At 37.8% G+C, this 27950-nt stretch overlaps 1 protein-coding gene across 1 annotated transcript; it reads left to right on the top strand.

Moving 5' to 3' along the window:
- The first annotated feature begins 11866 nt into the window (after nucleotides 1-11866).
- On the top strand, nucleotides 11867-26312 carry RESF1 (retroelement silencing factor 1). The gene is given in 5 exon segments (XM_021690631.1): nucleotides 11867-11981; nucleotides 16278-19328; nucleotides 19330-21334; nucleotides 22626-22709; nucleotides 25578-26312. Coding segments are annotated over 4 exon segments (5250 nt in total). The 5' UTR covers nucleotides 11867-11981; nucleotides 16278-16334; the 3' UTR covers nucleotides 25745-26312.
- The last annotated feature ends 1638 nt before the right edge of the window (nucleotides 26313-27950 follow it).

Genomic DNA, 27950 nt, shown 5'->3' with positions numbered 1-27950 from the left:
CAGGAATGCCTCCGTTAAATTCTTTATCTAGGGCAGATTTGCCCCAAAGCCTTGTTTTTCCACATTATTGTGTGATGTACAGGAATCTCTTCCTGTTGAGATTATCGATGTCTTGCACAAATAGGAGTGCAAATGTTAAGGGAATTGATCTTGCTTTTAAAAAGGTATTTATAGGAGCGCCTGGGTGGCTCAGTCAGTTAAGCATCTGACTTCTGCTAGGGTCAAGGTCTCAGGGCCCTGGGATTGAGCCCCATGTCCATCTCTGCATCCAGGGCTCTGCATCCATCTCTGCTCTGTCCAGCTCTGCCCCATGCCTTCCTCTGCCCTCCCCCGTCTGATGCATGCACCCCTGCTCACTCTCTCAAATAAATAATAAATCTTAAAAAAAAAATAAAAAGGTATTTATAAAGGTGAATTTCCAGATTTTTTTTGTGTGTAACGAGGCCTTCTCCACCCTTCTGCTCCATCCCCCCTATGTAAGGCATACTCTGAAACAGATGTGGAAAACATTCAGTTTGAGATAAAGAGACAACAGTTTACCAACTCTGTCTCCAGAAATGCAAGTTAAAATTTACTTTGTAATAAGCCTTGTAAAGAAAGAAGTAATCTTGTGGACTTTGAGGAATTCTAAATGCTTTGTTGGGAGGCAGCGTTGTAGTGTGTATATTCTTGAGATCTTAAGTGTGCTTGTAAATTGAAGGGCAATGTTGGAGGCTGGCCTGTTGAGGTAAATGTCTCAAGTGAGACATTTGCTCATAGTTGTAATGACTGCAAAGATTTAATGACAATCACTAAGATTCTCTTGAGATGTATTAAATTTCAAGACTTCATTTGTAAGTAAAATCTTTATGGTTAAGGTTGCAAAGTGTTACAGGAAATATTGTCCACCTTAGGTTTAAAGAAACAAATCATAAGCAAATTATTTTTTTAAGCCCCAAAAGGTAATTTATCGGATCACATCATTTAGAAGTTCAAGTAGCTCCATCTTCGGCTGGATCTAAAATCTGAATCTAAGGAAAGAAGATTTTAAAGACTTTTGAGACACTCCATTTTGAGCTCTGCTGTTTTCAGCATTGACTTCATTCTCAGACACACCTCCCTTCATTGAGTGGCTGCAGCATCTCCAGGTATATATCCAAACAGCTTCAACTTGGACATGCCTTGTGTATGATTGCTTTACCAAAAGTCTGTAATTAATTTCATGGGCTTTCATTGGGTCATGTGCCCGTCTATGCTAATAACAGAGAAATGCTGCGTTTGGTTTTTTAAACTACAGTTCAGAGATATAATTCATATACCATATTCATTAATTCAGTTTGTCCATTTACAGAGTACAGCGATTTTCAGTATATTCACATGGTTTGCAACCATCACTGCAATCAATTTTAGAACAGATTCTTGACCCCCCACCCCCACCCCCAGACAATCTCCATGCTCATTAATGGTGTTGACTCAGATGATGATGAGGCTGTAAAGCAACCAAAAGGGTTTCTTTGGCGTCTTCGGGACTGCAATCTGGGACACAGAGTTGACTGAAATCCAAAGTTTGCTCCAACGAATGGGGAGTGCAGGCTTATATAGGCAGAAACCACAAGGTTACATAACTTGTTTTGGAAGAATAATGATTGATACTAGCAGAGTTTAAACTAAACTGTAATACACGATTAACTATCTGGCTAATAGGCATTAACATTCTCTCTATTCCAGTCCAAAGTAGAAGTATGTGTTCCAGGAGGTGGTCTAGTTGCAATTGACAAAAGTCAAAAGTTCATGGTGTTCCAAAAATTGAAACAAGACAAGCACAGGCCCTATTTCCTCAATATCCTTCTGACTGTATTTAGAGTGACTCTTAGTAATGCTTACTCTATTTTGGAATCTTGTTTCACAAATCACTCCCCACTCACCCCCAATCCAAGCATTCCCACGCAACTATTAATCTTGTTTCTATCTCTAGGTTTGTGTGTTCTGCACATTTCTTATAGATGAATTAATAATACGTGATCTTTTGTGACTTTTCTCTCGCCTCACGTGTTTTCTTCAAGGTTTATCCATGTTGAAGCATGTATGTACTACACTGCTTTTTATTGCCAAGTAATAGTCCATTGTATGGATATGCCACATTTTGTTTATCCTTTCATCAGCTAACAGACACTTGGCTATTGTAAATAATACTGCTGTGAGCATTCACGAACAAGTGTTTGTGTAGACATACATTTTTAATTCTCTTGGGTATATACCTAGGAGCAGAATTGCTCCATCATATGATAACTATATTTGATCTTTTGAGAAACTCCCAGAGTGTTCTTCAAAGTAGTTGAACCATTTATATTCTCAACAGCAGTGCCTAAGAATTCCAGTATGTCCACATCCATGGCAAACACTTGTTTTTTTTGTGGTATGGCACTGTTTTTGATTGATGGTTTATGATGTTGAACATCTTTTTATGTGCATATTTGCTTTTTGTAGATCTTTGGAAAAATTGTCTCTTCAGAATCTTTGTTGACTTTCAATTTGAGTTGTCCTTGTATTGAGTTGTAAGAGTTCTTTATTGAATTCTATTCCACTGATCATTTTCTATCTTGTTCAGTACCACATGGTTTTGTTATTGTAGTTTTGTAGTAAGTTTTCAAGTTGGAAAGTGTGAGTCCTCCAAATTTACTCTTTTCAAAATGAATTTTAGGATCAGGTTCTCAATTTCTGAAAAGACATCAGGGATTTTGGTAAGGATTGCACTGAATTTATAGATGAGTTTGGGGAGTATTGCCACCTTAACAGTATTAAATCCTTTAACTCACTGAATGTGGGATGTTTTTCCATTTTTTTTAGGTCTTTAATTTCTTTTTTTCTTTTTTTTTAATAAAAAAAATTTTTTTTTTAAGTAATCTCTACACTGAATGTGGGGCTTGAACTCACAACCCTGAGATTGAGTTGAATGCTGTTCGAACTGAGCCAGCCAGGTGCCGCAATGTTTTGATTGTTTTATCTTGTTATTTTTTTAGAATTATGACACCTTTTTTTTTAAATAAACTCCACACCCAACATCGGGATTGAATTCGCCACTCCAAGATCAAGAATTTCATGTTCTACTGACCCAGCCAGCCAGGCACCCCTGGTCTTTAATTTCTTGTAGCAGTGTTTTATAGAGTGTACATTTTTCAGTTTTGTTAAGTTTATTCCAAAGTGTTTGATTCTTTTTAATGATACTGTAATGGATTGTTTTCTAGAGTAAGTGTTGTTTAGAAATACATTTGGTTTTTGTATATTGAACTTGTACTAGGCAGCCTACCTAAACTAGTTTATTACTTACGTTAGTTTTTTAGTGGATTCCTTACAGTTTTCTATATACAAGATGATGTCCTCTGCAATTAGAGATAGTTTTACTTATTCATTTCCAATCGGATGTCTTTTTTTTTTTAATTTTTTGCTTAACTGCCATTTTTTTTTGTTTAACCCTCTAGTACATACTGAACAGAAGTAGCAAGAACAGACATCTCTGTTTTGTTCCTGATCTCTTAGAGTGTAAGCATTCAGTCTTTCAGTGTTAATTATGATGTAAGCTGTGGGTTTTTTGTAGATGCCTTTCATCAAATCAAAGAAATTCCCTTCTATTTCTAGTTTGACTGTTTTTATCATGAAAAGGTGTTTGATATGAAGGTGCATTTCATTTCTACCCTATTAGATCCTTCTGCATCTACTGAGATGATCGTGTGGTTTTTGTCCTTTATTCTATTGATACGTTATATAACATTGATTTTTTTTTTTTTAATGTTGAATCAATTTTGCATTTCAGGGCTAAGTCCCACTTGGTTGTGGCATATAATTATTTTTATATGCTGCTGTATTTGATTTGCTAGTACTTTGTGGGGTTTTTTGCATCTGTATTCATGAGATTGGTCTGTAGTTTTATCGTGATCTCTTTTCTGGTTTTGCTATTAGGGAATATTGGCCTCATAGAATTAACTTGGGAAGTATTCCCTCCTCTTTTGTGTTTTAGAAAAGTTTGTAGAATTGGTTTTTCATATTTAAATTTTTGGTATGATTCACCAGAAAGCTATCTGGGATTAACCATTTCTTTTTGGGTAATTTTCTGGTTACTAATTCAGTCTCTTGACAGGCCTATTTAGTTTCCTGTATCTTCTTGAGTCCGTTTTGGTCACTGTGTCTTTTGGGGTCTTTTGGGGTTATGCACTCAATTCCACTGTGGGGGGGGACGTTTCCCCCACACCAACAACAAGCAATTCTCTGGGGATATGATGTGGGTATTCTACAATTCAACACATTTCTGACTATATACCTGGAAGTAGCATCAGATTCTGTAGGTTGAGGGCTCAGTCCCACAAGACTGTCCTCACCCCCATTTAAGATACCAATCGCAAGCCCAGGTTATCCCTTGTGTTTCTGACCAACAGGCTACAGATTTGAGGTTTCTATGACCCTCCTTGGACTCAGATACCAGATACCAGTTGCAAGTCCAGATTGTTACCTGTACTTCTGTCTAACTGGCTATAGATGAGAGGTTTCCACAAACCCTTCCATGGAGTCTATTAATTTGCTAGAGAGGCTCACAGAACTCAGAATCATTTTACTTATTAGGTTACTGGTTTAATGCAAGGGATTTTAAAGGATACGAATCAGTGGTCATGGAAGAAATGCATAGGGTGAGGTATGTGGGAAGGAGAGTGGAATTTCTATGCCTCCTCTGAGCATGCCACTCTCCCCAAATCTTCATGTGTTCACAAACCTAGAAGCCCTCTGAATCCTGTCTTTTGGGTTTTTATAGAGGCTTCATTACATAGTCATGGTTGATTAAAAAATTGGCCATTGATTCAACCTCCCATCTCTTCTTCCCTCTCTAGAGGTGGGGAGGGGGTGGGACTGAAAGTTCCACTAATCACATGGCTGGTTCTCTTGGCAAACCATCTTTTGGTGCAGTCTGAAAGTCACCTAATTAACATAACAAAAGGCACCTTCCTTCATCACATCACTTCGGAAAACCTAAGGGTTTTAGGAACTCTGTGCCAGAAATGGGGACAAAAATCAAATACATATTTCTTACTATAAATTACAGTATCACAGGGGGTTTGTTCTTTTCATCCAAATTATGAAATATATTGGCATACAGTTGCTCATAGCATTCTCTCTTTCTTTTTTTTCTTTTTAAAGATTTTATTTATTTGACAGAGCGAGAAAGCATAAGCAGGGGGAGCAGTAGAAGGAGAGGGAGAAGCAGGCTTCCCGCTGAGCAAGGAGCCCGATGCGGGGCTCGATCCCAGGACCCTGGGATCATGACCTGAGCTGAAGGCAGACGATTAACCATCTGAGCCACACAGGCGCCCCATTCTCTCTTTATTTTCAATGAAGGGTTGGTAGTAATGTCTCTATTTCCTGATTTTAGTAATTTGAGACTTTTTTCTTAGTCAGGTTAGATAAAAATTTATCAGTTTTGTTGATCTTCTCAAAGACCCAAGTTTTGGTTTTGTTCATTTTCTCTATTTTTGTATTCTCGTGGCTAAAGGTTATGGCAACAAAGGACACAATATATGACCAACTGAGAGAAAAGAGAGAAGGCACAGGCATAGTCCATGAGGTGAGGTACATGTTTCCAGTTCTCCTTCCACGAGTATTGCATGGGTATGCCATCTCTACAGCTACAGATGGCAGGGACAGATGGTCTCCAGAAGCATTTATGTACATAAGAAATTCTTTAGGACCCCAAAGAATATTTGTTTATGTAAGTTATATCAAATCTGCTTCTGCCTTCAATTTTTTGCCATGTGGTGTTTTAGGTGAAGTAGTTGAGGGTGTTTATTGGATGTCTCAAGTAGGTCACTGCTTCATTACAGTGCTGAAGGTTCACTGCCACAACTTCTGTTGGTTTTTACATTGTCCTTCCATGTGACAAAGTGTTGTGGCTGGGGTGGCTTAGAGCATAGTATTGATCAGTTCACAATTGGGTGATTGTCATGCCTTCTCACCTGCACAACTTGAATAGCTCCCCTATGCTAGTTGGAGAAGGAAGACAATAGACCCAGGGGATCAGAGTTGGGGGAGTAGGCAGAAACTAGTAATCTAATTTACCCCAGGCTGTTGATACCTACCACCCTCAGTCAACATACTGCTGGCCAGTGCAAGATCTTAATCTAAGGACTCTTACAAACTCTCAGCAGCTGCTGATTTTGGGAGTGAATGTCCTTGGGAGTGGTGGCCTTTGGGCCAAGGCTTGTATACCTTATCCTTTTAGTCATGATTTCCATTGGTTTCCTGATAAGGGAAAGCAGAGTTCTCTTGTGTGTGTTTTCTTGACTGCAGTTACAGCTCTGGATTTAAATGGATATGTTATCCCCTGCCTGACCCTGCTAACAAGAAAGTAGATTCTGTCCTTCAGGTCTCTTCTGGTACTACAAGTCCCCTTGCATCATTAATTTCAACCTTTAGTTTTATAAAATCTGGATCTTAACTCCATGCCAACAAAATGCCTGTTAACGTTCTTGCAACCCTCTAAACTAACCTGGGACAACCAGAGTAGACAATAGAATGTGGCTTAAAATGACAGAGGTAACTAACTGTGTAAAAGTTTTCAGATTTTTCTTCAAGGCAGTTCAGCCTACTTTTATGGCACCTGTTTAGTTCTGTTCAGAGACTTTGTCCACCTCAAGAGGCACAGAATTGGCTCACTCCTATTATAGCAATACTTACACTCCTAATACACTTTGTACTCCAACAGCATGTTGCATCTTAGGTAGCTTGTACTTGCCTGGCAAACTACTTTTGTACTTGAGGCACTTGCCAGGGATTTCTAGATATTTAAGACCACTACCCCTCTAATGAATCCTGTTTCCTTAATGAATCCTGTTTCCTCCTTACCTGGAACACTCTAAAATGAGTTGCTAGGCAGAACTCCAAGGAAGGGTAACTGAATTTTGCATGTGTGCTCTGGGATCTTTAATTCCCACTTCAGGGTATACTACAACTATAAATGTAGTCCGAAATTGGTCTCTGACCTCTGCTCTAGAGACGCAAGAAAGTACCGTAAACTTTCTAGCCTGAATGAGACGCGTACTTCTCAACTTCTAATGGCCAGTTATGATGGGATATATGTGATTGCCAATACCCCATGCTGTACCTAGATTAATCAGTCAGCAAAAGTAGAGCAGTTTATTTCCCACTCCCTTGTTCTTCCAGGGAGAAAGCCATGTGGCTCTCACTGGTGAACCTTGATGATACCTGGGACCGTACTTCGCTGGCTTGGCTCTGTGTGGGGAGCCTGGTTGTGGCTTGACCTCCACGAAAGACCTGATCATCTTGCCAGGGGTCAGGGTCAAGTCACTCTTTTCCAATGTTGCTTAAGAGAAAGTACAGTTAATTAGGGTATTTGATGGAGTGTCCTGTGCTTCTGAATAGAATTTGTAGCTGGACACATGAAAGGTGGAGGGTAGAGATGTAGGGGGGCAGCTTCACCATGGTACTCTGATTACCTTTGTCTTCTCATGGGCCGAGTAGGCAAAGCCTAATCTCTGTCTGACCCATACCTTGTCAGGACACCCAGCAGGTCCTCCTGGAACAAAGGTTGATAAGAACCCTTATGAGAAATGGCCACGGGGAAGGTTTTTTTTCCCCCCCCCTGCTGCTGCCCTGGTGTCAGTTGAGCACTGTTTACCACCTCCCTTACCCTTGAGCTACAGCAGCAGGCTCTAAAATGTCTACAGTTGAGTTGGCTTCTCAGTAGCCTGTGTTCTCAACCATGTTGGTATCACCCTCTTCGGGAATAGGGACACTGATGTTGGTTTTTCTGTTTGTGTAAGTAATAAATTGCACATGCAATCACAGTCTTGTCTCCTTTGTGTCTCTGACAGTGTGGAGACCTCCCAGCTGTGATAGCGGGACTTGTTAGCCCTGCTAGCTGCGGCACTACTGAGTGGCGTCATTCATTTGTTCTGTCCGGTCAGTGTGATCATGTAGTCAGAGCATTCAGCACAGTTCTTACCATGGTAAATTCTCAAATGTTAGCTGTTATTTTAGAGTTGTATTATAAATAACACAAAACTTAGAATATTCTTGGAAGCCTAATTCAAGGATTGATAGGCTAATTTCTCCCATGACTAAGGATACAAACAGAAGGAGGTAGAATAGGTTGAGTAAATCATGATACTTTTGGCATTCCTGAATAGTGTTGGTAATTGTGGCTTTGTTGATGTTATAGAGGTAGCTGTAGCTTTTTTCTAATGCAAATTGGTTTTTCAGTGAAAAATACTGGCTTTTCTCAATTTAACCACATCATTGGACACTCCAAATAAACTTTGGTTTGTGGAACACATTAGAAGTGGAACTTAAAAAGCCATATGGGAGAGTTCCAATTTAAAATACCAGAATAGTTTTGTTTTTTCCAGGTGGGAGAAGAGTATTCTATGTATTTCTTAGGAAGTTTCTATATTTTTGAAGTACTGAAAGGCTTGCAGATGAAATCATGTGATGTTTATGGTTGACACAGATCTGAAGGGAGGGGTCGGAACTTTTTCTCCATCTAGAAGTTTAAATAGGGACTTCTTTTTAACTTGGTGTTCAGCACTTACAGATAATGTTTATTCCTTACAGATAATGTTTATTCAAAGGAATAAACAATGCCTGCTGGACATTGTCTAGATCTGCCATCTTTTGTGTTGCTCTGAGACAGTCTTTTTTTATACCTTTCATCTTGGCTATTAATAACATTGTCTTTCACTTTAATAATGTTCCAGTTTCTTTGATAAATTAACACTTGATGTGGCTTAGTTTGTCCTTTCTTACTATTTCATCTGACCTGGCATGGCAAACCATATATATAACAGGTCCCTTTTCATAGAGTTCTGTTCATGGGTGTGTGTGCTTGTGTATTTGTGTTTAAGATAGATATTAATATGATTATTCCTCCAAGCCATGATTTTTAGGTTCTTTTTTGCTTTGTAAATTTCTGTAATAAGGCAAAATTACAAATAAAGGAAGCTGCTGGGTTGACAATTTTTCATTTAAACTACATTCTTTGCATTAAATTGATATAGAATACTTGAAAAGACAATTCACAAATCTTTTCTTTATTTGAAAGAGAGAGAAAGGGAGAGAGAGCACAGAGGGAGAGGGAGGAGCAGACTCCCCGCTGAGCAGGGAGCCCGATGCAGGGCTCGATCCCAGCTGGGATCATGACCTGAGCCGAAGGCAGACGCTTAACGACTGAGCCACCCGGGCGCCCCTCACAAATCTTTTCTTAACCTTGGTGAGATCTTTATGAAATTTTTATATGAAAATCACATGCATTGTTACATATAGTCTCCTGCAGCCATTTGATTCTTTTTTCCTGCTTCACAAATTAATTTTGCAATTCATAGCTTACTATTCACAACTTCTTATACTTTGAATTTTTAGTGACTTGCTCTCTTCCAGTTTTCTCACAGGATGTAATAGTAATAGTATCATAAAATTTAAAGCCCCAAACTGTCAAACCTACAGGTAGTTTGTCTAGGGGCGCCTGGGTGGCTCAGTCAGTTAAGTGACTGACTGACTCTTGATTTTGGCTCAGGTCATGATCTCAGGGCCCTGAGGTGGAGCCTGTGTCCTGCTGCATGCTCAGTAGGGAGTCTGCTTAAGGATTCTCTCTCTCCCTCCCTCTGCCCCTCCCCCTGCACGTGCACTCTCTCTCTCAAATAAATAAATTAAAAAAAAAAAAAGTTTGTCTATTTCCAGGATGTAAAAAAAAAAAAAAATTTTTTTAAGTTAAAACTTTTAGGACTGTTTTTATGATAACATACAAGCAAGGAAACCTCCATGGATCCTCTCTTTAGGGTAGGGGTGTGTGAATTGACTCTGAGTTCCCTCAGTTTGGGTCATGGCACTTTATCAGTGTGAACATACAAGGGCTGCTTGCCTCCCAGTGAAGGCCACAACATCTTATCAGCATCAGCATACTGGTATTGCCTATTCTTCAGACTGCAAAACCTGCCACATGGGTGGGGTTAGTAGAGCCAGACTTTGTGCTAACTGTATGTAGGAGTCGTCGTTCAGGGCTTGCTAATTTACCTATAGCTAGTAATAGCAATGATGTTCCCACAATTAAATATAAAAATCCAGTGTTTTGGTGGCTTGATGACATCTACTCCCATTACCGGGCTGCTTGCTGATCTTTTCACCACTTGACAAAAGTACTTGAACTGTTGTTTCCAAAGCGGAGAGAGCCTTAAACCTACAAGGCAACCAATGGACAATTATTTACTAACCCACAACTTAAGATAATCAATTTGTTTTAATCCCTACTAGAAACAAATGTGGGTATATATAATGTGCTCTGTACTTCTCTTTCCTTGTTGATTTTTTTTTTTTTTTGAAGATTTTATTTATTTATTTGTTTGACAGAGCGAGACACAGCGAGAGAGGGAACACAAGCAGGGGGAGAGGGAGAGGGAGAAGCAGGCTTCCCGCTGAGCAGGGAGCCTGATGCGGGGCTCGATCCCAGGACCCTGGTATCATGACCTGAGCTGAAGGCAGAGGCTTAACAGCTGAGCCACCCAGGCACCCCTCCTTGTTGATTTTTCTGCCAGTTCTATTCATTATTGAAAATGTGGAATTGAAGTTTTCAACTCTTGGTGAATTGCCTGTTTCTCCCTTGTTTGTGTTTTTACTTTTTTTATTTTAATGCTTTTAGGTGTTTTTACTTGTTTTATCCTTTTGTTGGATTGACCTTTTTATGGTTGTAAAATATCTCTTTTTATCTCTAGTAAGATGTGTTTGTTTTGTCTGGTAATTAGTATAGACCTTCCACGGTTCTCTTAGCTGCTGTGTTTGCCTGATACGATACCTTTTTTATTCTTTCACTTTCACTCTGTATCTTTGGATCTAAAGTATGTCTGTTGGAGACAGCATTTAGTTAGATAGGTTGTTTTTTTGTTTGTTTGTTTTTTTGTTTTTAAATCTAGTCTGACATTCTCTGTCTCTTGGATTAGTTTCATCCATTCACATTTAATGTTACTAATATAGTGGGATTTACATCTGCTGTTTATACTTTTTTTTAAGATCCTGTGTCTTTTTTCCCTCCCTTAGTATTTTCTTTTGCATTAAGTGAATATTCTCTAGTGTACATTTTAATTTCAATGTTTTTTTCACTGTATATTTTGTGGAAGCACAAATTACTTCTAAAAATTATTTTTATCTATACCTTTAAAGGTGTTAAGCATTTAAAATCTGACTTATTATGCTTGTGATTTTAAACCAAACTAAAAGACTATCACTGGTACGGAGGTAGAGAAGAGGTGAAAATATGGGGCCCAGTGAGGTTTATTTGTTGTTTTTGAATTCTGCCAACCTTAGAGAATGTGTGTACCTGTGTGGAAGACCTAATCCCATAGAGACAGGTTGATAACCAGGAATAAAGGGAAGGGGAGTAGGATTTTATTTATTTTTATTTTTTATTTTTTTAGATTTTATTTACTTATTAGCATGAGCAGGGAGAGAAGCAGACTCCCTGCTGAGCAAGGAGCCCGATGTGGTGCTCGATCCCAGAACCCTGAGATCATGACCTGAGCTGAAGGCAGATGCTTAACCAACTGAGCCACCCACATGCCCTGGGAGTAGGATTTTAAATGTAGAGATTTGGTGGGAGGAAAGTCAACTCTGTTACTGGAGATGCATGTTACATTTACAAGGGTGGGCTTTATAGATTTGATGATGGGAGGATGGCAGATGATGCTGAAATATAAGCAGCTGAGTTAGGGCAGGGGAGCATGTGTGTGCGTTGGAGTGGCTGGGGACCCGGTAGGAGAGAAGAGGTCTTAGAGAATAGGGGGCAATTCAGTAAAATGAAGTAGAGTTGCTGAGCAGTGTTAAGTTTGATGTTTGTGATTCATGAAATAAAATCCGTCTGCTGGCTTGTGTGATTTTTATTTTCCCCCCAGAAAACTTCAGCTACTGCTGTGCGGAGAAGGATATTCTTAAGTTCAGCCATACTTGGGGTTTGTCAGGTGAGTGCCATGGCTGTCAGAGGTGAAGGGTGATGATGGAGTGGGATGGAGATTTTGGCAAAAAGTTAATTTTTTCAAGAGAAATTAAAATAATAGACCATGCCAGTCTTGTCTCTGGTAATGTCCATTACAATATATTCTCAAAAGGTTTAATACTTGGGATTCAAAAGTAGAGACTATAGTCAGAAAAAAAGTCAGACAATTTTTGACTCCTTCCCTCTAACCAGGTAGTTCAGGGATGATTTTCCAGGCTTCAGTTTTCTTCTGTGCCAGCAAAGAAGAGAGAAGAAAAAAATTACCCCAAATTACTCAAAGGTCGTTTGTCTTCCTACCCATAGGCTCTGTATTGGTCCTCCAGGGGTGCCCTAATGTAACAGACTGGGTGGCTTAAACAACAAATTTGTTTCTCACAGTTTTAGTCTGGAAGTCCAAGATCAAGGTGTTTGGTTTCTCCTGAAGCCTCTCAGCTTGTAGTCACCCTCCTTCTCTATGTGACCTCACATGGTCTTTCCTCTGTGTGCATATGTCTGATGTCTCTCTCTTTTTTTTTTTTTAAAGATTTTATTTATTTATTTGAGAGAGAGAGTGAGGGAGAGAAAGAGCACAAGAGGGGGGAGCGGGAGAGGGAGAAGCAGACTCCCCGCTGAGCAGGGAGCCCGATGCGGGACTCGATCCCGGGACTCCAGGATCATGACCTGAGCCGAAGGCAGTCGCTTAACCAACTGAGCCACCCAGGCGCCCTGATGTCTCTCTTATAAGGACATCAGTCCTATTGGATTAGGGCCCTATCCTTATCACCTCACTTAAATGTAATTACCTCCCCGAAGGGCCTTCACCAAATACAGTCACATTGGGGGTTAGGGCTTCATCATAGCTTCAACATAATGAATTTGGCGGTGGAATGACAGAATTCACTCCATAACAGCCTTCTACCCCAAGTACGCATAAGAACTAAGGGGAATTTATTAGGCATCATTAACTGTAGTAGAAGTGCTACTTTGTATTATGCATCTGCCTGATCAGTCAGTGGTATTAATAATTTTTTTCTCTTTTAAGTAAACTCTACCACCAACATGGGACTCCAACTCACGACCCTAAGATCAGGAGTCTCATGCTCTACTGACTGAAGCAGCCAGGTGCCCCCAGTCAGTTGTATTATTAAGGAGCTTTTTGGGGAGAGGGCACGGGAGGAATACACAGATCTGTCTCTCTGGGATCTGTTTTCTTTCTCCCTCCCTTTCCCCCTCCCTTCCCAATTCAGTTAGCCAACATATAGTACATCATTAGTTTCAGATGTGGAGTCAGTTATTCATCAGTTGCATATAACACCCAGTTCTCATCACATCACGTGCCCTCCTTAATGGCCATCACCTAGTTACCCCATCCACCCACCCAGCTCCCTTCCAGTAACCCTCAGTTTGCTTCCTAGAGTTAAGAGTCTCTCATGATTTGTCTCCCTCTCTGATTTCTTCCCATTCAGTTTTTCTGGGATCTGTTTTTAATCCAGAAGCATACGTGTCTTCTTCAGTCTTGTTTTTCTTCTTCGTGAGAACACTATGACCCATAACTTAATAGATCTCAAAGATCTGTAGATTGTTTTGGATTTTCTACATAACCTCTGTGAATAATCAGTTTTATGTTTTCCTTCCTAATTCTTATACTTTCCAGGATCTCCAGTACAGTGATGAATAGAAGGGGCAATAGTGGTGTGTTTGTTCTATTGTCAGTCTAAATGTTTAAAGCTACCATGTATCAAATTTAAGGCAGTTTCTATTATTGGTTTGACACAGTTTTCTTCAGATGAAGGAATGTTGAATTTTATCAAAAGTTCTTGCATGTGTTGAAATAAACTTAGGATTTTAAAAATTATTGTGTTACTACTTTAATTTTCAAATGACAGACCTTGTATTTCTGAACTAATCCCAGTATGATCATGATAGGTTATCCTTTTCATATGTCACCCCTTTTGGTTTGCTGACATTTTGTTTAGGATTTTTGCATTTACGTTTCTGAGAGAGATGGGCTTCTTAATTTTCCTTTTCAGCTTTTGGATGACAGCATCAGTGAATGAGCTCTGAAGTGTTCTCTCTTTTATCCATTGTTATATTGGATTATTTCTTTCATAAATGATTGTTAGAATACTCCAGCAAAGCCATGTGGGTCTGGCATTTTCTTTGTGAAAAGATACTTAATTATCCGTGGCAGTTCTTTAAAGAGATAGGGTGTTCTTCCTGGTTAGGTATATTTTTCGAAGAATTTCTCTATTCCACCTAAATTTGAAATGTATTGGAATAAAATTCAAAATAATAATGTTATTTTAACGTCTATAGGATCTAGTGGTAACCTCTATTCCCAATATTACACTTTTTAAAAAAAAGATTGATTTTATAGAGTGAGAGAGTGCCCGCAAGCTGGGCGAGAGGGAGAGAGAGAATCCACAAGCAGACTCCCCAGTTGAGCATGGAGCCCAGTGTGGGGCTTGATACCAGGACCCTGAGATCATGACCTGAGCTGAAACCAAGAGTTGGCCACTTAACCAACTGAAACACCCAAACGCCCCCCTGCCCTGCTACTGCCAGTATTGCACTTTTAAAATGTCATGATCAGTATTGTCAGAGGCTTATTGATTTTTATTCTTTTTAAAAAATCACCTTGTGACTTGTTGAATCTCTACATTTGTGTTCATTATTTTGCCTATTTCACTCTGTCATCACTTCTTTCCTTTGGTTAATTTATTACTCTTCTTGTGATAAATGTGGGGATTATTTCCCAGTCTTTTATTTTATTTTATTTTATTTTTTAAAAGATTTTAAGTGATCTCTACACCCAACGTGGGGCTCAGACTCACAACCCTGAGATCAAGAGTCACATGCTCTACCAACTGAGCCAACCAGGCACCCCTTCCAGTCTTCTTTTTAAAGTACACTTATTTATGCTATGAATATGCTAAGAATTATCCTCAAGTGTTAACGTGAACATGAGTATGAGAGCATGTTATGGACTGAATTGTGGTCCCTCTTTACCTATTCATAAGTTGAAGCCTTAACCCCTAATGTAACTATTTGGAGATAAGGCCTTTAGGGAGGTAATTAAGGTTAAATGACATCATAAGGGTGGGGCTCTGGTCCAGTAGGACTGGTATCATAAGTAGAGGAAGAGGCACCAGAGAGCACTTTTTCTCTCTGTGTAAGTATAAAGTGCATTCCTTATTTTTCAGTTATTTGGCAATTTCCTACTTACTTTTTCCCCTATGCTTTCTAGATTGATTCTACTGTAAATTAATCTGAATTACTGTAATACTTTGAAAATTGAGATTTGTTTATGGCTCAGCTAGATGGTCATATTGGTAAAAATTCCATGTGTGCGTGGAAAGAATGTTTATTCTGCATTTGGGGTGTACTATTATGTTTAAGTTAAGTTTGTTTAATTTTGTGTTTTTACTTTGTCTTCATTTATTATGGTTATGGATTTGACCATTTTTAGATTTATCAATATACTGTTGGTGAGTGTAAATTATTTTAACCTTTTTGAAAGGCCAATTTGTCACTGCTTATGTAAATAATTTTAATGTCCTTTGACACATTGATTTCATTTCTAGGAATTTCCAGAAACATTTAGCAACAAATGTAAAAGCATAAATACAAGAATGCTTAGGGTAGGATAGTTGATAAATGCAAAAACTTAAGAAAACCAAATAGAGGACTGTTTAAAAGCCAATAGAGGACTGGTTAAATGGGGGTATACCCAGAAACTTTAATGTTATACAGACAATGAAGTTAATATATATTATTTGTAGTGAAATGATAAAGGTATCCCTGGTATAGTAATGAAAATCAGAAAAAAAGATAAGGTTTTCTTTATGTGTTTGTTTTTTATGTATAAAATCTTCTGAAAGGAAAGGTAACAGTGGATACCCGAGGGAGTTAGATAATGGGGATAGACAATAAGGACTTCTTACCATGTGTTTGAACTTTTGAACCCATGTGAGCATGGGTTACTTAGAATAAAGAGCCTATTAAATAATAGCAGAAAGTAATTGCCACTTCATGTAACAAACAAAATACTATGTAGAATGAATTCCTGTAAAACACCCCAGGAATTTTATTAATCTTTGCCATATTTATTGTTGCATTCTCCTTTGCTCTTTTCTTTGTTCCTCTTCCCCAAATTAAAGTTGAATCTTTGGTCTGAGGTGTCTGGAATTAGGATAGACATAGCATTGGTGTTAAGGTAAACTAATTTTCTTTGAAGTGTTACATAGACAAATTTGTAATAAAAGATCTTTATTTCCTTTAGATTCCTGACATTCAAAACAACTGACTTTTAATACACTGCTACTACATCAAATCAACAATGAATTGGAATGCAAAACCAGAGAATGTCACCTTACCACCACAGTATCCTAAAAAGCAGTCATCTTTTTTGGAGCAGGCTTTAATAAATACACTTAACACAACATCTCAGAGTTCTTTAAACTATCCTGGAAGTAACCAAGAAGCATGTATGTTTCTTGGTAATTCAAATCCAGTTTCACAGCCACTGCTAAACATCAGAAATTATACAACTCCTCAGCAAATCCCTATTCCTGATATGCATAATGGGACACTTGTGGCCTCACAAACTTCAGTGGAAAGAATCACATATGCCAATGTTAAAGGATCCAAACAACTAAATCACAATTTGCAAATGTCTTCAGGAGTAACACAAAACATATGGTTGAACTCACCAATGAGGAATTCTGTGCTTTCTCATACAGGGGCAACTGTGTCCCATCAAACTGGTTTTGGAACTAATACACCTAATATACATGCACTACAGAATCCGTTTGTAACATCAGATTCCTATTCTATGCAACTACAAATGATCCCTTCTAATTCTGCAAGAGTTCCTGTAACTTACCCAGGAGCCCCGAGACTTAACCCATCTTTATCAGAACGACAGGTTGATTGGGCACAACAGTATACATCCAGTGGACTGACTTACCCAGATTATAGACCACTTCCAAAGCAATACAGTTACTCATCACGAAGCTTTTTGCAAGATCCTGCTCTTCAGAAACAAAACCCTATGCCATCTACATCATTGCATATTAAAAATAGTCACCCTCCAGATTCTCCACGGACTTTACAGACAAAGCAGACTGCAACCATACAGTCCTATCAATATGCAGTTACTCAAACTGACAAAAGACCTCCGCCTCCTCCTTATGACTGTAGATATGCAAGCCAGCCTTTGCAGAGTACTCAGCATGTTATTAAACAGGCTGCTGTGGACGTTCCTCAAATGCACTTACCTGAAATGAGGAAAGACTTCTCTAGAAGCTTTCAACAGCATTGGCAAAACCTTAATGAAACTGTCAGCACCGTTGGAAATTCCTGTAACTTGAAAGTAAATACCAATGTCACTCAGCCTTTTAATGAATCTGTTAGATCTTCTGTGGATGGTGTTCAGACCCTTGCTCAAAATAATCAAGAGAGAATAGACTCTTGTGATCTTTCAAATCAAGTACTGGACACAAGCGCCACAAAAGAAAAGTTAGTGAGGGATATTAAAACATTAGTAGAAATAAAAAAGAAGTTTTCGGAACTTGCAAGGAAAATTAAAATTAATAAAAATCTTTTGATGGCAGCAGGTTGTATTAAAACAACTGATACCTCTTACAGTGAATTAGCTGCAAATTCTGAAATGTCTCTGAAACAAACTGCCCAAATCCAGTCTGGACCACAGGTGACCCTAGTGACTCCAGAGGATAAACCACCAACCATAATAGAATCTGGAAAAGAAACAAATAGAACACACAGTACAATAAATTCCAACATTCGGGACCCGAATTGGGGAAATTGTAACCAAGTGAATTCTGTTTTACTCAACTCTGTCTATTCAGAAAAGTTGCCAATGCCAGACCAGTTACATGATTTGAAAGTTAGGACTTCTTTAAAGGCATCAACTGTTGACATTACCCAGGCAACATTAAGTAAGGCCCAGATTTCATCAGGAAATGTCAACGTTGAACTAAACGTGCCAACAAATTCTGAAACAACTTCTGTTCCTCAGTCTACATCCTTTGAGGAATATGTTTCAAAATATCCAAATAAAAATACGCTAATTCTCAGTTTACTTACATGTAGAGATAAACCTCAGGAGAAATTATTAAAAAATGCTAGTGAAACTCTTCAGGGTTCTAAACCACATAGTTTTGAAATTAACTCAAATAACCAAATCACCAGTAACCAACCAACTTTGAAAACCATGGAAACTCCAAGTACATGTAATATAAATGCCAAGGTTTTAGACAACTCGTTTTGCCTTGAGCATAAATCCTCAGCAAGTGGGGTATCTTCTAAAAGTGACAATCACTTTCCCATGGAATTGCTAGCAACATGTCTTTCTCTCTGGAAAAAGCCTTCAGAACCTACAGAGGAAAAACAGTATAATGAGTCAAAAAACAGAACAGCAGTTGGAGTTTCAAAACCTGTGGAAACCTGTGGTAAGAGTCCATCTTCAGTTGTAGGAAATGCTCAGAATAAGATGATAAACACCTCACAAGAAACAACTTTGTCAATAGTAGTACAGAATTATGAATCTTCCAGTGCAACTGTTACAAAGGGAACAGAACTTCAGGTTGCTATAGTCTCACCCTTAATTCTTTCAGATGTCAAAACATTGTCTGCCAAAGGAATAACACCTGAAGCTGTATCTGAAACACTGTATCCAGTTATTAAGGAAGGCAGTGTTTGTAGCTTACAAAATCAGTTGGCAGAAGATAAAAGTGTTACTGCTGCTCTGAAAGCTAATCTTAAGGAACCAGTAGCAGGTACCACAACAGACACAAAGATGTTCTCACCAGTTCAGAAGGAAGAGCAAAGTGAGTCAACTAATTCAGAAGACATACCTAATAGCAATCAAGGAAAGCCTATCAAGTCAGAACCAGATACCCACTATTCTGTGAGTGAACAGCAAGTCTCATATAAGTCAAGAAACAGTGATCTTGTTAGTGGTGATATGTTACATATTGACAATATTTGTTCTCTTGTTGAAGGTGATACATCTTACAATTCCCAAATAGCAAAGATATTCAACTTGCCTCCTTTGAAAAGGGTTGAGCCACAGAAATCTCTACGCAATCACAAAGTGATTACTAAGGGACAACAAAAAGAGCAAACAGACAGCCTCACTAAATATAAAGACTTTGGTTTTCAAAATGATAATTTTTTACAGTGCACAGATATTTCACGTAAAATAACTGATCAGGTAGAATCTCTGCAACCTCCAGAATCATCATCATTGAAGTATGTTAAAGCAGATAGTGGAATTCTAGAGGAGAGCAACTTGGACCGTATCACTAAAAAAAAAAAGCATGGCTAATGATAGATGTTCATCGCCTGCTATTGAGCAGGATAGTTGTCCTCGGGAAGTTGATTCATCCTGCAATTACACTGCCCAAGATCCTGCAAGAAGTGAGATTCTCAGTGATAAGGCATCTGTCTTATACCTACATGATCAGCTGTCAGAACTTTTAAAAGAATTTCCCTATGGTATTGAAGCTGTGAACACACATGAAGGTTCTGTGGCCCAACAGAAAACAAACCAGATCTCGAAAGATCAAACTTGTGATAAAACTGGTTGCGACTCCAAGGGCTCAACAGACCAAATACAAATTACAATATTAAACTCAGAGCAAATGAAAGAATTATTTCCTGAACATGATAATCAACTCTGTGAGGTAGACAAGTTAACAGAACATCAGAAAGAAGAACCTGTAAAAAAAGAAGGGCACAGCCAGTGTGACCCACAAGCAGACACAGATGGAAAGACTGATGATAACTTAATGGATTCAGAGAAAGACGATGTTGGTTGCTGTGCATTGGGGTGGCTGTCTATGGTTTATGAAGGAGTACCCCAGTGTCAGTGTAATTCCATCAACAACTCAACTTCAAAGGAAGAAAAAGGGGAAAATCAGTGTTCTTCGAAGATCAATAGTTGTAAACAAGGAGAAAGAACTTCTGATAGAAATGACCCTGTTGGGTGTAATAGTCCTCTAAATAACAATCTGAAGATTCCTTTGACTTTGCCAGATATGAAAAACCATTTTCCTGAAATAGAGCAAGGCAAAAATAGAAATGATATGCCCAAAACAAAACAAAAGTCACTGAGGACAGAACAAGAACTATTAGGTCCGTTTTTATCTAAAGCTGATAAAAAACTAGATTCCATGCAAAGTCACAAAAGAAAAGGAAAACTGCAGTTTCATGAGATAACTTTTCACACCACTAATAAAATGACAAAATTTTCTCAAGAGAGCCTGCACCAGAAGTTCATGGCACAAAACTCACGTCCACTAAAAACAAAGGTGGGTTTTTTGACAAATAAAAAAGATCCACGTATAAAGAATGGTTCTTTGGTACAGTCAGTATCCCCAGAGAAAATAAAATTGAAAGCAGGTGGCTTGAGACAAAAAGTTTTGGAAAAAAGGAAGTTAGATGATGGGGGCATGCTTGATTCAAAGATAAAGAGGAAGAAATATGATAAACAAGAGCAGAATAAAAGTGTGGCAGATGGTACCTTTAAATTATGTAATTTTTTGTCAATTCCAAATGAAAGATGTAGGGTTAAAGAAAAGACAGTATCAAATGTTAAGTCCTCAGTCTCCAAGGATAGTTCATCTAAAATTAATAGAGTTCTGACACCAAAGGAGTATTTGCAAAGGCAGAAGCACAAAGAAGCAATGGGTAGCAACGCATCAAAGAAAAGCTATGTGAGGAATGTACCGTGTGATTCTCAATACATGAAGTCCAGTAAACTTTCCATGCAAGTAGGGAGTTGTGAGAAATCAGATGAGAGCCCTAACAGCAGTGTACAGACTTCTAAAGAATCCTTAAATATTTGTTCAAGCCATGGTAAAAACCTCAAGATCCACCATTCTGAGGAGTCCAAAGTATACATTTCAAGGAATGTTAAGGGAATAGTTGGTGGAAAACAACCTGATAAAATGTGGATTGATAAAACCAAATTAGACAAAAATTTAAGCAGCATAAACAATGAAGTGGAATTCAGTCAAGTGTCTCACCAGTCAAAGGATCAAAGGAAACTGTATCTGAACAGAGTTGCATTTAAATGCACTGAGCGTGAGAGCATTTGTCTCACAAAATTAGACAGTTCACCCAGGAAGCTTAATAAAGAAGGGAGACCGGAAAATAAAGCTCAGAGCCTGTTACCTGTGAAAGATGCCACAGAAAAACCAAGCATGCTGGAATTTAAATTATGTCCAGATGGACTGATTAAGAATACAAATTATGTTGATGACTGGAAGGATCTGCAGCCTTGTCCTAGGAAGGAGCAAGCTCCTGTGCAAGGTTTAGTATAATTTTTTTCATGGTGTCTGGAACATTGTCAGGCGTTGTAGGTGAACAAGTGGGTTAGCACTACTTAAGCCATCTGGGTAGCTAGCAAAGACTTAAATGCATTTGCCATTCATTGGTATTTGTTTTTCTAAGTCGATGGTTTGGGCAGTATTTGTTTTAAGTTTATCTCCCCTTTACTGTAAATTGTCCTCAATTTGTACTGATGACGAGGTATATAAAATTGTAAGGTTTGCCAAATACAGAGATTTCCTTTTGCACCAAGAAGCCTATATTATGAAAAATGTTCTTTGTGCTAAGTTTGAAAAGTGTTATATGTTACTTCAAGTGTTTTGTTGATTCTCATTTGGACTTGTAATTTCAAAGCCCTGTGAATTTGAAGTTTTGGTCTAAATATGAGGAGATAATCGTTACATATTAGTGAAAACTTTTTATACATATGGAAATGGTTCGACTCATTGTCATCTTTAAAGTAGTTGGTGACTGTGTTACCACAAAAGTTAAAGCGCTACCATGTAATCTACTCTTGAAATGGGAGGACTGTGGAAGTAGTCTTGTCCAGTATTGTTACCAAAGCCAGAGCGTAAACATAACTGTCAGCTGCTGAATGATAGAATTTTCAGTGTAGTTTCAGGAAGGAAGGAGAAAATAGAGGACTAATTTTTTGTGATAGTAAGGAAACATTTAGGGGTTGTGGATAATACATATAAAACATTGCGTTGAGAAATTCAGATTGGAGAACTAAAAGATTTGAATGGCAATCTTAATTTCTTCTGTGATGTTGAGATGGTATCTGTTGGGGCACAAAGTTACGATATAAATAAAAGGTACCTTTTCTTGAAAGGAGATAGGGATATATAATAGAGTATAAAATTCAGTTTGTAAAGTATCGGTGATTTCACTTGGCTATGTAAGTAGATCTTTGGAAACTGAGGCGTGGGTGTAACAAGAACATTAGAAGTGGGTGGGGGCAATGGGAATGACTTTCTCTGTCTCATGTGCCCTTCGGTACCTTGAGATTGGTTGATGTTCAGCCTAAGTGGGAGAAACATAATTCCATAGTGAAGGTAAACTTTTAAAGCAACTCCTTTTTCATTTATGAGATATTCAGGCACTTGAAATGGAAGAAAGCATTTTTTCAAATTTCTTTTTAGACTTGCGTTATATGTGAATATATTAATACCTTTTAAAGTCTGTTCTTTGCTTAGATGATTTTCCTTCATTATAGTACTAAAAGAGAGATGAATAGCCATTTCTAGAGATCTGAAAATGAATATTTAAATAGTTTCAGGAATAAAAAGTACAAAAGAAGACTGGTTAAGAGGTGTAACTGAGGAGAAAAGGATGCCAGAAGCCAGCCAAGAAATAGGTAAAACATCATCTATTTAAATTTTTATTTTATTAATTGGGCACTTGGTCATGTAGAAGCTGGATTATAGTTATGAAACTGTTGTGAAATTTTATTTTTATCCATATTTTTAGTGATTCCATATTTGTGTGTATGAGTGTTAGGAAGATATTTTTTGGTATTTTCTGTCATACTTTGGAGAGGGAAACCATTCGTCTTAACAAAATATTTCTTATCATGAGTTAGGTAAGGGGTTGGCATACTTTTTTCTATAGGACTAGATAGTAAATATTAGGTTTTGCAGATCATAAGGTCTCCTAAACACTTGTCTGTGACACTGTACTGAGAAAATGGCAGTAGAATAATAAATGAATATGGACTATGTTTCAATTAAGCTTTACCATATCGGGCTAGAGGCTGGGCTGGGGGGCCTGCAGGCCATGTCCTATTTGCCAGCCCTTGGGTTGGGTGATTTATAAGTAAATCCATTTAAATCTCAAATCCAGGAAGACAGGGATGTCCCCATTTTATCAGTGGGAGGTTAGATCATTTGACTGAAATTCCATCACTAGTAACTAAATAGGCACTTGAACTGGGTCCCTTCTTTTCAAAGTTAATTAAGTGTGGAATTTGAATTATTTTGATAAGAGACTGAGCCTCCTAGTTAAAATTTCTTTTTGCAGGGAATGGATTTGGGCTGAGGGCCAACCAGAAAGTATCTGATCTAATTAGTGGAATGATGTACTTGGTTTTTAGGGTTTTGCACTGAAAACTACAAGCTAGGGTTCAGGAGTTTTATCTTCATTTCGGTTAATTGAATATGCAAAGACCAGGGTTTAGAATTCCTTGAAAATGGAGGGAAGCAGAATTTCACCATAAGCAACAATAAAGAATCACATTTCTTTTTTTTAATTTTTAAAAAAATTTTTTTATTAATCACCATACATTACATCATTAGTTTTTGATGTAGTGTTCCATGATTCATTGTTTGCATATAACACCAGTGCTCCATGCAGAACGTGCCCTCCTTAATACCCATCACCAGGCTAACCCATCCCCCCACCCCCCTCCTCTCTAGAACCCTGTTTCTCAGAGTCCATAGTCTCTCATGGTTCATCTCCCCCTCTGATGTCTCCCCCCCTTCATTCTTCCCCTCTTGCTATCTTTTTTTTTTTTTTAAGAATCACATTTCTTAAAAGAGAGGAAGTGTGACAAAGTTGAGAAGAGAGCTTAAATACATAGGCCTGTAGAAACGGAGTCTACACATTAAAGGTGCATATAGGAAAACACTAAGTTGAATCGAAGACTCAAAGAAGGAAGAAATGCACTCTTAATCAGAAAAGGAAAACAGGTGAAAGAGGGGAAAATGAATTTTAAGAGTCCTGAGAGTAGAAAACACTTCTAAAGTTGGAACACAGGAATTTAAAAATGAGAAAGATGGAAATGGGCATGGAGATTGGGCAAGAAAGGTCCTTGGAAATAGGAGAGACATTACCTCCTAGAGAAGGTGAGAGGCATGATTGCAGTCTGAATCTGAAAATACAGATGCCTGCACAGATTGACTAGGAAACACAGCCACAAATAGGATGAGCAATAAACTGAAGTTGAATGAACATCGATACTCAGAATCATGATGAAAAAAATACAAGTTGGGGCACAAGCTCAAGGAGATCTGAAGCAGGGTAGAGAAAAGCCAAGATACAAGTGACAACTCTGTCAGAAGTGTAAGATCAAATCACTAGGTTGTACCTGAAACTAATATAATATTGTATGTCAATTTTATTTCAATTAAAAAGTAAAGGCAAATAAAACGTACCTGTAATGCAAAAAAGCCTGATGAGATTCAGGGAAAGTATGAAAGACAGAACAAATACCAAGATGAAGAGGTGGACAATGTGAGCCAGCGTGAAGAGAGATAAAAAAACAAACGTCATGAACTCCCAAACAGTTGAAAAGAAACTTACTTGATAGCAAAGATTGGAGTGTAGATGGAGCGAGTTGTGAAACTGTATCAAGTCAGGATAAGGTACAGAGAAGAGGAAGTAACAGAATCCAGTGGAAAATGACTTAGGGACTCATCTCAGGTATCAGTATTACTGACATCATAAAAGAAAGCTAATGAGGACGTACAAGAATTTGAATCATGTAAAGAACCAAGAGGACAGCATCCTTGCCAGAACAGCAGAGAAAGGTAAAACAAGACTATTCTCTAGAAAGGAATGGCTAGAGCAGGAATGGAAACCATGGGAATTCTGAATGGGGAAATGGCTACTGAGAAATAGAGGCACATCTAGAAATGCAAGAAGTAGGAAAAACTGGACCCATCAAAAAGATAATGAGGCTAATGCAATGCTGAGATGGTCTAACAAAACAGAAAAACTACAGACGTGTCTTAGAATACCTAATGTGTAGCAAGGCCAGAATATTAAAACTCTTCTCCATTCACTGGTTGGAACTGGCTGGTGTTTATGCTTTTTGTATTGCTAGTTTAGATAGCTGTTAAAAAGGTCACATTTATAATAGTGTGCAAATGATAGTAGAACAGAATAGCCCAGTGAAGAAGGGATGAGATTAGAAAATAATCCCCCAAAGAGAGGCAAGATATCCTGTGTGTATAATTTACCATTCTATAGGTAAAAAGCCATAGTTTTTTGGGGTTTTTTGTTGTTTTTTTGTGGGCAGCAAAGCAATGTTTATTGAGTGATAGTACAGAGCTCCAGAAGAGGGAGGGGGCCCGAGAGGGTTGCCCAAAAAGCCATAGTTTATCAAACTCCTTGTTCTGATATTTTATCCCAAAGAAGAATGCAGGTTTTCCCTCTCCATTTCCATTGATTGTATATTGGTCACTAATACTGAGTAATAAAGTAAATAAAATTTCTGTTTCCTTAGATAATAATGTTTTGGCTAATTCAAGACTCTCCAAGAGAAGCTTCAGTGCAGATGGATTTGAGACACTACAAAATCCAGTAAAAGATTCAAAAGCAATGTTTCAAACCTACAAAAAGATGTATATGGAAAAGAGAAGCAGAAGCCTTGGTAGCAGTCCTTTAAAATAATTTTGAGGCTAATTTTTTTGATGGTTCTGTAATTGGCACCAGGAAATTCTGCTATTTTCTGTTCAGAATATTTTGCTGGAAATGCTCAGAATTACCATGATAAAATCTCTCAAGAGAGTTTGGTTACCACTTAGGTTGTGTATATCATTGAAATTACTTAATTAAAATGGCTTGAGGACCTTACCCATGGGTACCAGACATAAGAAATAGATGGTATTTGTCAGGGAAACCACAAGGTATTGAATTTTGACATTATTGAACAAAGTTTACCATTGTTTATTTTGAAATGCTAACTATCCATCCTGAGGGAGGGCTGTTCTCAGTTAAGTACTTGTTTACTTTAGCTGGGACTGTAAATATGTTTTTATTTCTAAAGCTTATTAGCAAAACTTATTTTTTAAAAATGCTCACTGTGAATGTCAAAGTATATTCTTAAGTATTTTATACCTAATTGTAAACATTGTCAGAAGTCTTGTTTTGTACTTGTTAAGCTGGACATAATTTTTGGATAATGTTTAAACATTCATTACTTTTCATACTTGAAATAAACATTTATTTTTAAAATATATATATATGAAATCATAATGGTTTGTATTTGATTTTCTACCTCACAACAGGGCACATTTTAGAAGAGTTTTAAAAAGGAGCAGTTTTAGTTAAGCTGTTAGAAGTAAATATTTTCAGGTTGCATTCAGAAGAAGACCAAACATTTTCCTAGAGTCAGGAAATTGCAAGAAAGCATGGAAGGCAAAATGTTTCTGGGTTTTACTTTATGGCTACTAGAAAAGTGTTGGTTATTTTCATAAAATCTCAATGCTATATGTACAGTTCATATTCATTTTAAAAAATACATTTCTGGGAGTAGGAAGAAATGGAAGTTTAATGAGAGTATAGTTTCAGTTTTGCTATTGTGTGGATATTCTTAATACTACTGACCTGTACACTTAAAAATCCTTAAGATAGTAACTTTTATGTGTACTTTATTACAAGTTTAAAAACTACATTCTGAAGACTTCAGACTTCAGAAGAGCGGGCTTCTCATAAAATACTAAGTAGCTGTGCTCATTTGACTGTTTGATGGTTTCGTGTCAAAAGATTCAGTTAGAAAAGCAATGGTTAGGAAAACTGCTAGCACCATAACACCAGTCAAGGCAATGGCTTCAAACTGTGATAGTCATTATATTGATCATTGTATTCTTTACTGCTGGAAACTCTCAGAATATTTTTTTAAAAGTCTTAATGTCTTTGATAAAATAATGAGACTTGTTAATATTATTAAATCTCAACCCTTGAGTATACATCTTTTAAATATCCTAAGTGATGAATAAGTACACACATTTTGCATTTCAGAAGAATTTGAAGCAGAGATATACAAGCAATGATGGTACAATGGCCATTGAGGAAAAATGTAATTTTTTGACTTGTAAATTGAACTGGTCCCTTGGGACATCATTTTTACTTGAAGAAATCATTGACATTTTTCTCAACTATGTCATCCTGACTTTTCAAGGAAAATAAAAATATTTGTTGTCAATGCTAAAACTTGAGCTTCCGCAAGAAGTTAGGAAAACTTGTATCTGAGACCAAGTTTGATAGCATCCTACTACTAGCTCTCTGATGAGTTCATCAGGAATACTGATGAATGTAATTATTTAAAAAAGAATTTTTAAAGTAGGCTCCACACCGAACATGGGGCTGGAATTCACAACCCTGAGATCAAGAGTCACATGCTAGTCTACCAGCAGCCAGCCAGGTGCCTCTGAATGTAATTATTTTTTATGTATGCTAAAGTATGTCAATATTTGGAAGATCTGCATAACTTAGTGAACCAATATTTTCTGATGACCAGTGCAGTTGATAAGAGATCTACTCAGAATGCCAGGTAGACCAATGGATTTTAATAGAAGAATGCAAAAAGATACCTGCCATATCAAGCTTCCCTGTTGGAACCAACCTTTTAGGAAACAACTGTCAGCTTTTGGTGCAGTAACAAAGAAGAATATATGTGATCTCAAAGAGCTGGAGGAACACTCTTATCCATGTAAAAAGCCATCTGTGTGTGTGAGATGGGATTTTCTTGATATACTTGAACCAAGACATAGCTCAACAACAGACTGAATGCACAAGTAGATAAGAGGGTCAACTGAGTTCTATGAAGTAGGACCTTAAAGAGATTTGCAAAAAAGGAAGAAAATGCTAGACTTTT

The sequence above is a fragment of the Neomonachus schauinslandi genome, chromosome 5 (assembly GCF_002201575.2).
Source record: "Neomonachus schauinslandi chromosome 5, ASM220157v2, whole genome shotgun sequence".
Taxonomy (NCBI): Eukaryota; Metazoa; Chordata; class Mammalia; order Carnivora; family Phocidae; genus Neomonachus; species Neomonachus schauinslandi.
This window is presented reverse-complemented; position numbering and strand designations above follow the sequence as displayed.